The sequence below is a fragment of the Drepanopeziza brunnea genome (genome assembly GCF_022702325.1).
Source record: "Drepanopeziza brunnea f. sp. 'multigermtubi' strain 214-2 chromosome Unknown ctg2, whole genome shotgun sequence".
NCBI classification, from domain to species: domain Eukaryota; kingdom Fungi; phylum Ascomycota; class Leotiomycetes; order Helotiales; family Drepanopezizaceae; genus Drepanopeziza; species Drepanopeziza brunnea.
The window spans coordinates 1,362,831-1,377,727 of NW_027094065.1; the positions used below are offsets into that span (position 1 = coordinate 1,362,831).

A 14,897-nucleotide genomic window follows, 5' to 3' on the forward strand; every position below is an offset into this window, starting at 1 on the left:
TACCGTACTCGATTGTGATCCCAGGATGTACCCTAGTACCGGTACCCATCCACACGTCTCATTAGCGTGAAAGTCTACTCCCGGTACATGATCAAGCAAGCATGTGCCGGACCGAAGAAGAGTTCGCGAAGCTTGACGACGTCGTGAAGAGAGTCGATGTATGCGGTGACTGACTAGCTGACCGTTCCAGCTACCAAGTCAGAAAGAAGTGCGTCCGTTCATTCGTGCGGTTGTTTGTTTGTTTGTTCCTTCTATCCCGCCGTGATGTTGACATCTGCCATCAGACAGGTAAGAAAAGAAGCCAGCCAGCCAACCGACACCATCTCCATCCCCTGTCTCCCCGAACTCCCTCCTCGAGACTCCAACTCTAGAAGGAGGGGGGAATAAGCCACGGAATATATATATATATATATATATATATATATATATACATACAGATCAAAATATTTGATTTTTCTCACTCGAACACGGATTCGCCACTTCCATCCGCGATGACACGAGGATCAAAGACCCCCCACCGACAAGGGGGTCTCCATCCGGGTCTGCCGGCTCTATACAGTAGCGACGCGGAGGAGAGGCGATCCTATCTCCGCCGCGCTGCAGAGGATCCGGGTAACTAAAACCAACCAGCAAAAGCTTGACCGATGACCGACCGACTGACAGACACACCTTTTCTTGAAACCGAACTAACCCTCCTCCCGCTCCCTCCGCGCACCCCAGAATCCCCTCCCATAACTCACCAAGATCTCTTCCCCTTTGCGAATGCCCTTGCCATTGCCCTTGCTCTTGCCCTTGCCCTTGCCCTTGCCCTTGCCCTTGCCCTTCCCGCTCTTGCCCTCCGGCAACACCCACACGCCCATGCCCCGCTCTCCCCTCCCTGCATCCCAGACCTCGCGGAACTCGGCATTCGGCCGGTCGGCTACCCCTCTGTAGTCGTTGATGAACCTCGCTTCGGTCCCGCTCCGGGCGGCATCGATTCCAATGCCCATCTCCCGGTCGAGACTGAGATCGTAATCCGAGTCCGCATGCGGATCCGCGGCTTCCCCCCTCTCGTCACCACCAGCGGGAGGAGGCGTCGCGTGGATCTCGCCCAGATAGGCCAGGAGGAAGGTGCCCGGCGGGAGATCTCTGGCGGCAAAGAGCCCGCTCTGGCCGTGGGCGGGATGCGAAGGTGTGGTCACCGGCGCGATCCGGACGAGCTTGCAAGGACCCTTGGGGTGGGGGTTGGCCGGCGCTGCTGCTGCTGCTTCCTTTGCGTCTTGCGGCGGTCGGGTTCGGAGCGCTGTGAGGTGGCTTGGGGTGAGGGTGGGCGAGTAGACGGGGGTGGTGAGGTAGCGGACGCCTGGTGGCCAGTTCTTGGGCGGTGCAGGCCCTTGGGATGACATGCCCTCTTTTCGAACTGCATAGGTAGAGCAGACAGACATACAGTGTGCGACGTATGTGCGTTTTCCCTACGGAGAGAGGAAGCTGCTGCCCTCCATGTCCAGCCCGGCTTTCCGATCTCACGGGTTGGGTGGCTGGGTGGAGCCTCGGATTGTTGTGCGACTTCCAAGCGATGCGATGTGGTGGTTTCGCCTCCCGCAAAAACAAGAACAGCAATCAGTAACAACAACAACAACGACAACAACAACAACAAAAAATGAAGCCATTCGGAAAATTCTTCGTTCCATCCAGAAACCCCTGCACGCCAAGTCCCCTCTCCTCCCCCACGCGAGAATGCGGGGTACCGTAGACCCTGCCCAAGCCCAAGCCCAAGCCCCTGCCCCTGCCCCTGCCCTGCCCTGGTCCGCCATGGACGTACCGGTATGCACTGCTCGTACAGTAAGTAAGTACGGCGTACAAAGGCGTTGTACGGAATAGTAGTCCTAGTTGTAGTTGTCGTTGTCATACCCATCCATCAAACAAGTCGTCATCCAATATCAAAAGGCGGTCAAGTCAGCCCTCCGAAGCATCTAGATCTAGAGAAACGTCCTTTCCAATCCAAGACACCTACCTATCTAACAATCCGCATGTGTACCGGTCCTTCACGGCCTCTTTCAAAGACCAAAGAAGCCAACTGCAGACCTACCTAGGTATACATCCTACGTAGTACTACTACGTCCTACGTCGTAGCCGGTGTCACTTGAGGTTCCAGGTCACAACCTTAATCGAATACGGCAGGTTTGTCGAGGAGGAAGACGGTGTGGGGGGGGGGGGGGGGGCACAGACTAACCCCTCCCCTACGTACCGGTACTGTACTGTAACAGTTGCGACGTCAAGTCCCACTCTTCGGCGGTCTCGGCCTAACTACCGGTACCACTCTCCTCTCTGTACTTAAGTACTTAAGTACTGTTGTACCGTACTGTACTCCCCTAGTGCGTAATACCAGGAGAAAGGTAGGTACCTAGTACCGGTAGGTAAGGTCCTGCAGGAAGGAGCTGGCGTATCGTACCATTCGCGAACTGTCAAGATCGTAAGTACGGTAGCAAGTAGCAAGTAGTAGGTACCTTACCCACCCACCCACCTAGTCTCACAGTTCCTCACCAAGCAAGAGCTCAAGCCATGATGACATGCCACCCATGGGCGCCTCCATCTACCGTAGGTACTTCTACTACCTACAAATCTGGACGGACACCACTTACGTACGTAGTACCTACCTATCTACTGTACAAGTACCTTAGGTACGTACCGTATCTACAGAGCTTAAGTACGGTAGCTCCTGCGTACGTAATCCTTTCCCGGCCCGTAAGCGAGGAAGCCCCCCCCCCCCTGCTCGCTCGCTCGCTCCCTCCGTACGGTAGTACGGTAGTACGGTACTACGGTACTTAGTACCTACCGCTGTACGTACCGTACGTACGTACTGTACTACCGTACATACCGGTAGGTACCTTAGATAGATGCAGAGCAGGTACCTAGGTACCTACCTACCCGTAATCTACCGAAGACAGCAAAAGCCTCACGACGCAACGAAAATGCAATGCCGTACAGTAAGTAACGCAAACATACTACGTACCACCTACTACGTACCTATCTACTACGTAGTAGTCCATCACGGAAAAAGCTTTCCGACGGAGATAGATACCTATAACCTACCTACTAGTAGTACTTGCAGAAAAAGAGACGAGAAGGTACAGAAGATGACGTCACCTGCTTTCCCAGCCAGCTTTTTTTGGGGGGGGGGGGGCAAAGGGGAAACGACCATCATACTTACCGGTGCTTACATTACTTACTACGTCGCAGGCGTAAGTATTACCCCTCGAGGGTAGGGAAAACAGGGGGTTTAAAGTGGAAACTAAACTTTCAAGGCACCCTCGAGGGGTAATACTTAGGCCTGTACCGTGGTACTTACAGAGGAGGAGGAGGAGGAGGAGGAATAGCGGGACGGATGGTACACGCCCCAGAAACGGAGCCGATGTAGGACGAGGAACGCAGATCTTTGCTGTTTTCCTGCCGGGGAGGGGGGGGGAAAGGTGATGATGGATGATGGTGAGGCGTTTTGCGCCACAGCGTTTTGCGTCCGATTCAGGTTTTTTTTTTTTGTTTTGTTTACTTTCTTTCGTTCTTTCTTGGTTTTAGCTGGTTACTGGTCACTGGTATGGGAATTGGAATTGGTATTGGTATTGGTATTGGTAGTGATATTGGTATGGGTATGGGTATGGGCATGGATATGGGAATCGAATAAATATCGAGCTGGTGCCACATACAACACGTCGTCGTTGTCGTCGTCGTCGTGCCTGCCCACCTGCCCTTTTCACCTCGCAACACAAACCACCAGAGTCGAATCAGCAACATCCGTCTGAACTAACGGCCCAACCTGCCTGCCTCAATCTCTCCACCCACACCTTCCTCGAAACTGGACCTGCCGTAAAGTAAAAGAGTAAGTCTGCCTGCTCCGCGCTGGATTTCAAGGGCCATAGAAAAAAAAAAGAAAAAAAAAGAAAAAAAAACTCGATCACGACCTCCCTACCTAACCTACCTCCCTAACATCCATCCACCAGGACGAAAAAACAAACAAACAAACAAACTCACAAACTCATCACCACCACCAAACCCCACCCTCACCCTCACCCCCAACCAACCACCCAACCAAAACCATGCCTTCCCTCATCGACCAGCTCGGCTCGCTCACCCGCTCCATCTTCGGCGTCTTCAGCTCCATCCTAGGCGCCATCCTCGCCGTCTTCCAAGCCATCCTCAGCACCATCCTCGGCGTCCTGCAGAGCCTCGTCGCCGCCGTGGGCACCATGCTGGCCGGGCTCGCGCACACCTTGCAGGGCCTCCTCCGGTTCCTGGTGAGTAAGTGGCCCCTTTTTCTTTCTTTCTTTCTTTTTTCTCCCTTTTCCTCCTCTTTGCTTTTCTTTCTCCTTTCCCTTTTTTTCTTGGGGGGTGGGGTTTCGATTGGCCTTGGCTTGGGTTGGCTTGGGTTGGGTTGGGTTGGGTGCCGCGCCTGGGCTGCTGTGAGATGAGATACATGTGGGGGCGGGTGCGTATGAGATAGAGAGAGATATACATACGTGCATACTTACATACATACACGCAACAGCGGCTGACGGCGTGTCGTGACAGGCAACATCTTGCTCATTGGCGCCGTGGTTGGGGCTCTGTTCCTGTACAGCGTGTACCAGCAGCGCAATGGCAAGTCGGTCGGTCAACGACCCGCGGGCGCGAAGAAGATCAACTAGGGGGTTTGGGGGGTTTTCCTCTGCTTCTTTTTCTTCTTCTTCTTCTTCTTCTTTTTTTCTTTTTTTCTTTCTTCCCTTGATGCGATGCGACGCGGCTATGGATTGGCGTTTGGCAATGGATGGATGGATGGATACCAGGAGTCGTCGCTGCAGTGCTCACCGCAGAGTAGACGGGTCCTACGAATGAAAACCAATGACCGTGTGAGGCAAACATAGCGGGGTGATCATGCTTCATCACGGGCTGCCCGATTGTGACCGTGATTCTATGATAGCAGTCAACCGAGAAAGGTACCTACTACGCAAGTTTCGCCTGTATCTCAATACAGGCTACCAGGTTCTAGATGCGCAAGGCAGACAGCCCCCCATGGGGGATCGTCCTCACTATCACTTGCTGGCAAGATCAAAACACGCTTGCGTCCCACCAAACCATAATCCGTGTTGTGAGAAGGACCCAGATGCCGAGGAGCCCAGATATACAGGTACCAACTGAACAGCCACACCTCAAACCCAGCTACCCCCAAGACCAGCTGGACTGGGAGCCAGCCCAGAAACACAACACGCCTATGAAAAGAGCCTTGCCTACATTGCGTACAAATGCCCATCTACCACGTCCCTCGCCTCAAGAGAGCGGCGGTGCGGGTCCTTGTCCGAGAGAGAGATGTGTGCGGAAGACAGATACTGCGGCTGGGCTGCCTCCAGAGGCACAAGAGGAAATACGGGGGGCTGGTTCTGCTTGCCTACATACCAGGCCATCGGCGCTGTGTTTGTGGGCCATACTTACAGATTCATGATAGATCTCTGGTAGGGCTGTATCTGACCGCAGGAGCTACTGTAGCGCGACCCGGTCGTTCCTATCCCCGAATTTGTGCGTCGTGACTGCAGATCCGACTCCAGGTTTCGCATTTTGTGTGGGCTGCTGGAATAGACGTTCACACGGCAACGATGAAGCAGCTAATCAACACGGAACGGAGAGAGTGGTGGCCAGTGCAGAGAAGGGCCCGACTCTCAGATCAGATGCCAGATCAGATGCCAGATCAGATGCCAAGTATGTTGACATCCGTCAGAATTCCACGACGCTAATCTGAGGAAGGGTCCAAGCGGGTGAGGTTCTCAGGCGCTGCAGATCCACAGTTTGCGCTGCGGAGGTGTGGGAACGTACAATGCTGCTCCTCGCCAGTTCATGGTTGACTCGACGTCGTAGCTGGTGGGACCGGTTTTCAGATTGAGAGGCTCCTTGAGCTCGCTTGATCTCGGCAGTTTCGCCAAGCCATAGGGGTCCAGATACTCATGAGTGAGAGGTGCCAAAAAGGAGCTAACTCACTAGTAGGAAAACATCGAACGAACTGCAATGTGCGGACTCGGATAGTGCTTGCGATTCGAGCGGAAAATGAATGACTACGATCCACGGCATATGACTGACTGACTGACTCACTAACTGACTGGCTGTACAGTAGCACTAGGGTCTAAGCCCCTTTCCGACTTACTAGTGGTACCGGTATATTTTCACTCAGTTGCTGCGGAGGAGCTTTCTCAACTAAACATGGTCGTCGTCGCTGAGGGTCCTGTCATGTGACGTGCGGGATTTAAGCCATTCGTCGAGTGGACGATTAGAGGAGGCCTTGGAGTAGGTACCGGTATGTCTAGCGGTGTAGCTGAGAAAGGCGTTCACTGCGGGTGAATTTGATAGAGCTGAGCATGCATGAAATTGTAGTTGAAGAAAGAAGGAGACAGGCCCGGTGGCCGACGAGAAGGTGTCAGGCGTGGGGTCTAACGTCTGTCTCACCTGGCCGCTCGGTCACTATCGCGACGCTGGGAAAAGCGATATCGTAAATGACATATACGTAAGACAGTGTCTCGCGCGCGCTCAGCGACTCAGCGAGATGTTTTGCGCTTAGCACATCGATGCAGTGCTTGCTGGCTGTCCTCGAGATCGTAGATGCTCAAGCCGTCTTGAAGCTTGGGTAGGTCCGTTGTGCGTGCAGTCAAGTCGCGGTGGTGTATGCGTGTGTGTGGGGGGAGTCCGGCGTATCCTCGAGCCAGATATTGATCCGAAGTTGGAGCAGGCGTTTCTGGTCTGGATGACTCCAATCGAGAGGGCTAGATATTAAGCAGAACCAGACCTATGGCGTATAGCTATGATCGAGATTCGGAGGTTTCATGCGGTGGCCTTGCAGCAGCGCATGCAACAGGCTAGGGAGAGAACGCCCTGCCAATGCATAGGTAGGTATCTTTGCGATGTCTGTCAAGGATAGGGAGGGATGGGGGTGGCAGATTTAGGCTTTCATCGAAGCAGTCGACATCCAATCCGAAGATTGCGCTTGTTGAAATATAAAGTGTAGGAGCTTGTGTAGGAGCGGCTGTAGGAGCTACGGTAGGAGCTCCATGTGCTGGATAGCGTCCGTGCTGCACTTGGTGTGGATGTGCCTCGATCGCGATGTTTCGGTCGGCGTGCTCGGACCAAGGGGTAGAGAAGTCATTGTTGTACGTACTTGTAGTAGGTAATGGTGGTGGTCGTAGTACCGGTAGTCGTAGATGTAGTTGTAATCACTACGTATATCTTGGGCTCAAAGACTGGGGCGGGCTGGGTGGCTGAGTTTGTCTTGGTCATGTATGTCAAGATAGTAGTAGTTGTACCGGTATAGGTACCGGTCGGTACCTATACGGTATCCGCGACGTGGAGATGGCAGAGGGTCACGAAGGACGAAGGCTGGGGCGAGACTCCGCGGGGGGGACGGATCTATGTTAATCCGGGAGTGTCTGCATAAACTATCCAGGTCAGTTTAGTGATTACCGGCGCAAACCGTTTGGGGGCTACGAGTAGTAGTGGTAGGAGGAGTAGTAGGAGTAGGAGTAGGAGTAGCAGGATTGGAGTGGGAGTAGTAGTAGTAGTAGTGGTGGTAGTCGTAGCAACAGGAGTAATAGTAGTAATAGTAGAAGAAGTAGTAGTAGTATCGGTAGTAGTAGTAGTATCGGTAGTACGGTAGTAGCAGCAGCAGCAGCAGCAGTAGTAGTAGTAGTACCGGTAGTAGTAGTAGTACCGATAGTAGTAGTAGTGAGTCCAGGCCGTTCGAAATCGTCAAAAGATTCTTCAACAAATAATTGCAGAAGCGCCGTCGCAAGATTCTTCGACCATGATGAGTTTATATCCTCAACAAAAATCATCGTCATTATTATACCGTAATCACCATCCATCGACTATAAGTTGCCTGCCCTCCCCCAGTCTTTATGGTGCACGAACCACCTACCACCTCTCTCCACCACACTTGGTGCCCTCACCCCCTTCCCCCTTCCCCCATCCCCCATCCCCCCATCCCCCTTCCCCCTTCCCCCTTCCCCCGTCCCCCTCCCCACCACCTTCATCCATCCCACACAGGGCAACCAAAACCCAAACTGCCCTGCCCGTACTTCTCGGCCGCCGGACTCCTGCTGATAACAGGACCGCACTTCCCGACGTCCTTCAATCTCTACCACAATCTCGTCTTTTTCTGTATCCCTTATCCAAACCGCCTCCTACTGTGGTCGCACAAACCGAAAGCCGGTGTCCTGCTGCTTCAGCCGGCGCCGTTCGGTGCAGGCCTTTTTTCTCCCTCTCCTCTCTTCTCTCCTCTCCTCTCCTCTCCTCCCCTCTCCCCTCCTCCACTTTAGCATCGGTCAGGCGTTGGAATCTTTCAATTTGGAGTATCTATTTGGTCGCACTGGCATATACCACGGGCTGCATTTTGAGAACCGAAATGGGGATATAAAACCTCTCTGCCATTTCCACCGACTCGAAATCTCGACTCTGCAGTCGTCCGCGATTGCCAACAATCCATCACTAGCCTTCTTATCTCGAGGCTCCTCTATTCTCAAGGCTCATCCGTTCACAGTTGTGCGTACGCCATCCAGCCTCCATCCTCTATCCTCTATCCTCCTCAACTCCGAATCCAAATCCAAATTCCAAAAACCGCCAAGATGTTGATCAAGGGCGAAAAGTATGCCTGCGATGCATGCGTGAGAGGCCATCGGGTCAGCAATTGCCAGCACTCTGACCGGCCATTGCAACACATCAATAAAAAGGTACGCTTATCGTCCTCCCACGACAGATCTGTACTCATACGTCGCACCACAGGGTCGCCCAGTCTCCCAGTGCACTCATTGTCGAACACTTCGCAAGTCACGCTCCGCGCATGTACGCTGCGATTGTGGTGAGAAGGCGCATGCCAAGGGGGCTTGTGGACACGATACCGGTGCAGATAGTGAGCTTTCCATGATATACAAAGTTGAGACACGACGACCGCAGTTTCTGATCGTAGACATACAGATAGCTGCTGTTGCAGCCACACTGGCCGGTGTACCTGTGCTCTGAAGAAGGAACATTTGGATCCTGTCCCTGAAACAGATTCCGATAATCCGTCAATGTCCTCGGCCCCGAAAGCCGGGAAACCTAGACCCCGTGCTCTTACAGCACAATCTGACGGAGGTTTGACCGTTTTCACGAACGGTCACCACAAGCCGGTACACAAGCATAATAATATGGCCTCTAAATGCGGTTTGCCATACGTTGTCCCGAGGGCACACTCAATTCATGTTCCATCTCCCACTGGTCTCGCGAACAGATCTGTCGATAACCTCCCCTATACCAACACCATTGATGCGTTGCGTAGCGATTCACATATCAAGGATTCCATGTTCGGTGCACAGCAGGAGCAACGAATGGCTAAGTCTGAGCATGGGTCACCACTTGTGAGTCCACAACAAAACCAGTCAAATTTGGAATATTTGAACGGTCAGCTCCCACCCCTGGACTTGACAGTCATCCCCGATGACTTCAATTACCTGCTACCTGTGGATGGCCCCCCCGTATTCTCTGCCGGTCTCAGCTCAGGATCCATTGACTGGTCGCACTACGACGGGCTGGACTTTAATAGCGATAGCCTTGCCACGTCATCGTATAGCCAAGCTCCATCGTTCACTGGTTTCGATTTCGGCAGTATAGATCAACCTCAACCTGGTCTCGCATCGACATCGACATCTGGCGAAATTTCCGAAGTTGAAGACTATCTACCCTTGGCCGATACCACCAGTGGGACAAGACCATCTTTGCTCAAGAATCAATATGGCTCCGACCATGACAAATCCGACCTTGGAGACATTGATGGGTTCCGACTCAGCACAGCATCTTCGTACATTGGACTGCCCCAAGCTCAGCTGCTTGCGAGCAACAACTTTGATTCCCTCGACATGGATACTTTCTTGAACGGTGTCCAAACAACATCTGGTGCGTACGTGGACAACGGAATGTCAACGGCTGTTTACGTTGATGATGGCAAGACTGGTCCCTCTCCATCAACTTTCGATGACAGCACACACTTCCAGCTTCCCGAGGGAGAAAGTGACCCATTTTGGATTCAGAGTTTCTCACCTCTCGGCGTTCCCATCAACCAAGCACAAAGCGAAAATTTTGAAAACCCTCACTGGGCTCAATAACAACTGTGGAAAGGCAAAACTGGCCTCCGACGAAGAATCTTCTGTGATGTATCCGCCTACGACTCGATAAGTTTGTTCGTAATTGCATAGCATGGTTGTCTGAGTACCACCGCAATTTGGACAAAGTTCATAGATCCTCATTGTCACTTACATATTACCATAGAAGTGTATATAACGACAATACATAACGACAGTATTTGATTTTTTCCCGGCGAATTGTTCTGTCATTCGATTATTTTTCGGGCCGTGTAAACCTTTATAGTGTATCAAGGCATCTACTAACACGGCACAGACAATATCGTCTTCTCGTCTTGCCAGATCCACAGCATCTTCAACAGAGCATCCAGAACAGCTTAGTCGTGAACCACCCGATAACCAGAATAACCGTTGTTAGCATTCAATACCTTCATTACATATAGTATGTCATAATAAGGCCTCATGATTTTGTGGTTTCGGTTCTGCTCCTCTTGATCGTCAACGACAAGAATGTCTATTGAAGGGTCAGGCACTAGCGCCCCCATCTTTTTAACTGCCGGCCTTACTCTTCCCCCTCAAGATGTGCCGAAGCCTTCAACATGCCTGATCGCATGACATGCAGTGAGACCCCTCATTGCTAGGGTACTGGCCAGCCAGAAGCGAAAACTTTCCCCGAAGCCCATGGAAATCTTGGGATATCTGGCGAGATGGACGAAACCCATTACTTCAAGACTACGAATCGTGATCTAGATATGAGCTAGGCGAACGAAAAGAGAGGCTGTAGCGTAGCCATCTTTGACCCTGTACCAGATCTTGTCATCAGCGGTAGTGCAGAAAAAATTCTCCGAATTGGGACCCTCGTGCATCTCGACCTCGATTGCCCACCGGAAATCAAGAGGCCGATATTCATCATTAGGTTGACTGCTTGACGCAGAATCGACGCATGTTACCGGAAGCTGCAAAGCTTTATTCATCCGGCTGCTTGGGCAAGCGATTTGTATACAGCAGAATTACATACTGAAGCGGGCAGCGGAAATAAGCAGGTGTGAAGCAAGTAATGGCGTTATTGGGCTGATGCGCGGCCACTGTCGTGTTGGAGGAGGGGGTTTATGGCAGTGATGTGTTCTTCTTCGAAGGCAAGGAAGGAGTTGTGTCAAATCGAGGAAATCCAAACGTCCAGCCCGATCTAATGCAATCCTGTAAGGGCAGCCAAATAGACCCTGATGCTCCGATGCTGTCGGCCCTGGAAGTAACACATATGCATTTTCGTATGTTTTTGAATCCTCGGAAGGTCCGAATCTTCACGTTTCTTGACCCTTTATGCGCAACCTCATCTGCTCTTGGTCAATGCTCAAGTCGAAATTTCTTGATGTTCCTCTCCGGCGGAATCCTGGAGCCAGGGCCAAGTAAAAGTGTAGACAAGTACCTGCAGTAAAGTAGGAAACATAATGCGAGCGGCGCACAGCAGATGGTAATTCAGCACTGCCACTTCGCCGCTATGGCGCTGTGCTTCCAGCACCTACATATGCCCTTCTTTGTACATCCCATGATGACAAGAGAGGGAACCTGCGTACCGCTGGGTTGGAATGGCTGTTGGCTGTTGGCAATGGACTGTTGAACTGTGGAGTTGGAGTTGGAGTTGGAAATGAGGTTGGAAATGTGTAGAGTGGAAGTTCGATTTGGAAATGGGGTTGTGGATGCCCAGCCGAGGAGCTAGTCTAGTACTGGACCGCTTTTCTCTTAGCGCGTTTGCCAGGGTGAGGTCTCATCGGAGGGAAGCTTTTCCTCTCCCGAAAAACCATCGAAACATTAACCCGCGCCGCTCCTCTAAATACCTCTATTCAACCTTGCACTCTCACCCTCATCTTCAACCTCACCTTTGTCTGCACCCTGGATCACGCCTTTAGCGCGCTTTGTCGGCGGCCCCGGATCCAAGGTCGCGTAAATCTTCTCTTTGGTTAGGCAAGTAGGGAAATCCTTTGAGCCAGAGTTCGTGACACGCGAACCAACTGACTTCCTTCGACTTTGCGCCGACTGCTTTTTTTCATCCCAACCGGGAACAACAAGCTGCGCAGGACGCCAGACAAACATGCAGTCCTATCCCTCCCCAAATGCCGTTGCTGCGGATCAGGGCCCTTTCTTCTCCTCATCTTCGAACCAGCAACAACAGCAACACCAACAGTCCTCGCTCCCCACGCCCGATGACTTACAACTGACCGCGCAATTGTCGCGCAATCTTGCGCCGATGATGACCTCTGGTCCGGGTGGACACATGGCTGATGGTCAGGATGGGAGAAGTCAAGGTCAATCACACGCAAACCACCAGTATGAGCAGGACCAAGCTCATGCCGCCCACCTACATGCCGGCCATGGCTCTATGAACCAGATGGTAGCACAATATGATCCCCAGGATGGAACAATGGCACCGAGAAAACGAAGTAAAGTGTCGAGAGCGTGTGATGAGTGCCGGCGCAAGAAGGTCAAATGCGATGCGACAGGCGAGCCAGGAGACGATCAGTGTTCCAACTGCAAGCGGGTTGGCAATAATTGTCAGTTCAGCAGGGTACCTATGAAGAGAGGACCCAGCAAAGGGTATGTCCAAGAATGGCTGTCCAAAGCCCTGCCATGTGCTATGGTCCATTACAAGCTAACCGTAAACCGTAGGTACATCAAAGAGCTAGCAGACCGCATCGTCACTCTCGAAGGAGTAGTACAAGGCAGCGATGTGGCACCACAGTACTTACCACAACATGATAACCAGCCGCGGATATCTGAAGAGTACTCCCCTCCAACTGAAAACTCTAGGAAGCGGCAGTATTCAGCTGTCTCTGGCAGCGAGCAATATGGTTCCCCTCTTGTCGCTCAAAGACAACTACCTACATGGACTCAATCAGAGCCTCAGAGACACGTGCCACATCCTGGTCCTTCTTTTTCACCCTCTCAAACAGCTTCGGGCGAACACCATATATTCAGAGAACCCAACTACTCTCCTAATGGTCTTCACCCTAACCCTCAGTGGAGAATCGCCCCGGAGCCTGCACACCGATCAAACAATGCATTTGAGGCTGCTGCGCAAGAATCAAATCATCCAGACCATGTGTTGGATTGGGATGAATCAATTGTGGATGGGTGTGTGTTTTGAATATTTGTTAACGAAATTGGCTAATACATTCTAGGTACTTCAAGATGGTGCACTCTACTTTCCCAATTCTTTCAACCTCCAAGACTCGAGTTTTGAGCCGACTGATTGCTTGCCCCCAGACCTTACGAGAAGCTTTCTATGAAGCCCTTCATGCTGCAGTTCGTTCGTATCCTTCACCAAATCAGCATCGCGACGAGCAAGCAAGTAGCCCAAAAGCAGCTCAGCTCATCGCCCTGTCATCTCAAATCGATTTTGGATCGGCTCGATCGTTTCCGCTGAACATCATCTATTTACAAACCATGTTGCTCATGGCAGTTGAGGCCGGAAATCGAAGTTCAACAATTTCAGGTAGTAAAGGAGCTCTATCTCAGTCGGTCTGGCTTGGTAGCGCCGTTGGGCTAGCTTATTTGATGAAGCTGCATCTGCACAAAAAACGCGACATGAAAACCGAGAACGACCCTGACGCAGATGATGAGCTTGGCAGAAGATTATGGTGGAGTTTGGTCATTATGGATAGGTGGCATGCTTCGAGCACGTCCAGTCCAGTATTGATCCCCGACAGCAGCGTGGTTGTGTATCCAGAGGATCAGGCGCTGTTGGGAGACCGCATTTACCATCTAGCCCGTAAGTGTTGTACTTTTTGACTTGACAAAATGCTGATTTCTGGTGTCCAGGCCTATCAATCATCTTAGGTCACATATCTGCTGTCATGCTCGTCCCTACCGATCTCCCTCTGTTCAGTGTCGCGTCTGGACCAATCTACGGCACCCTTCTCAGAGGCGAGCTTGAGCGCTTTCGGGAGACGCTGCCTGCATCCTTCTTCCCGCCTTCTAACGCACCAGAGATTCATATCTGCTATTGGCATCTACGAATCCTGGTGGATCTCACACTTCCCGTCGTCGAGCCATCCGACCTCCTCGTCAGCGCCTCGAACATCGTCTCGCAGCTCATGAACAACCCAGGCCTCATCGCACCTCTGACTTACCATTCAACAACCCTAGCAGCATTGACACTGCTCGATCTCACAGAATACGAGGCCACCCGCGAGGAAGCGGAGCATGGTCTGCAAGCTCTGCTCGAAAGCCGTATCGCGCCCTCAGCAACAGATGCTGCAGTCGGGGATCTTATCGCCAACCGAAAGCAGCAGGCAGCCAATCTCGCTTCCACGGAGAGTAAACACGCAGCTGTCGCGAGCCAGAGTCTGCAGCGCCTCGCCGATCTGGCTACGGCGACCGAGGAGGGCAGGGATGTAGCGGTCAGCAACGAGAGGCAGCAGGGAGAGAGAGCCAGTGCTTCTGGTCCTGCAAGCGCGCGTTTCCAGAACTTTGCGCGGCTGAGAGAGGTCGTCAAGAACGGATACCTGAGCGTGCTCGGTGGTGAAGCGGCCCGGTAAACCCTTTTGTCGGCCAACCGTGGCGCATGCGATGATTTGTCTAAACGTTTAGACGCTTGCGGCATAATTTTTTACGTTGAGGGTGAGAGCCTGCGCTCACATCTGAGATAGGATGAGAGACGAAGTGTGATTGTTATTGTGATTGTATACCCCTGTATGTCTTTGTATGAGTTTCACGTCTTTCTCGTCATCATTTTCCTGGCGTGGTTTTAAAAAAAAGGAATCCTTGGGGCACTCGGGAGCATTTGAAAAATAGAAC

The 14,897-nt window shown here is 52.2% G+C and overlaps 4 protein-coding genes across 4 annotated transcripts; 3 read left to right on the top strand and 1 right to left on the bottom strand.

Moving 5' to 3' along the window:
* Positions 1 to 686: 686 nt before the first annotated feature.
* Positions 687 to 1,424, bottom strand: L3040_001531 (uncharacterized protein; the record flags this gene model as incomplete). The annotated part of the gene is made up of 1 exon (XM_007294207.2): positions 687 to 1,424. One exon carries the CDS (start codon positions 1,422 to 1,424, stop codon positions 687 to 689), a length of 738 nt encoding a protein of 245 aa, XP_007294269.2.
* A 2,649-nt stretch (positions 1,425 to 4,073) lies between these two features.
* L3040_001532 (uncharacterized protein) lies at positions 4,074 to 4,661 on the top strand (the record flags this gene model as incomplete). The annotated part of the gene is made up of 2 exons (XM_007294208.2): positions 4,074 to 4,275; positions 4,546 to 4,661. The coding sequence occupies 2 exons, from the start codon at positions 4,074 to 4,076 to the stop codon at positions 4,659 to 4,661; spliced, it is 318 nt and encodes a 105-aa protein (XP_007294270.2).
* A 3,951-nt stretch (positions 4,662 to 8,612) lies between these two features.
* On the top strand, positions 8,613 to 10,127 carry L3040_001533 (uncharacterized protein; the record flags this gene model as incomplete). Its single annotated transcript, XM_066156788.1, has 3 exons — positions 8,613 to 8,717; positions 8,770 to 8,896; positions 8,962 to 10,127. 3 exons carry the CDS (start codon positions 8,613 to 8,615, stop codon positions 10,125 to 10,127), a joined length of 1,398 nt encoding a protein of 465 aa, XP_066012805.1.
* A 2,065-nt stretch (positions 10,128 to 12,192) lies between these two features.
* On the top strand, positions 12,193 to 14,638 carry L3040_001534 (uncharacterized protein; the record flags this gene model as incomplete). The annotated part of the gene is made up of 4 exons (XM_007294210.2): positions 12,193 to 12,695; positions 12,768 to 13,232; positions 13,280 to 13,869; positions 13,920 to 14,638. The coding sequence occupies 4 exons, from the start codon at positions 12,193 to 12,195 to the stop codon at positions 14,636 to 14,638; spliced, it is 2,277 nt and encodes a 758-aa protein (XP_007294272.2).
* Positions 14,639 to 14,897: the final 259 nt, after the last annotated feature.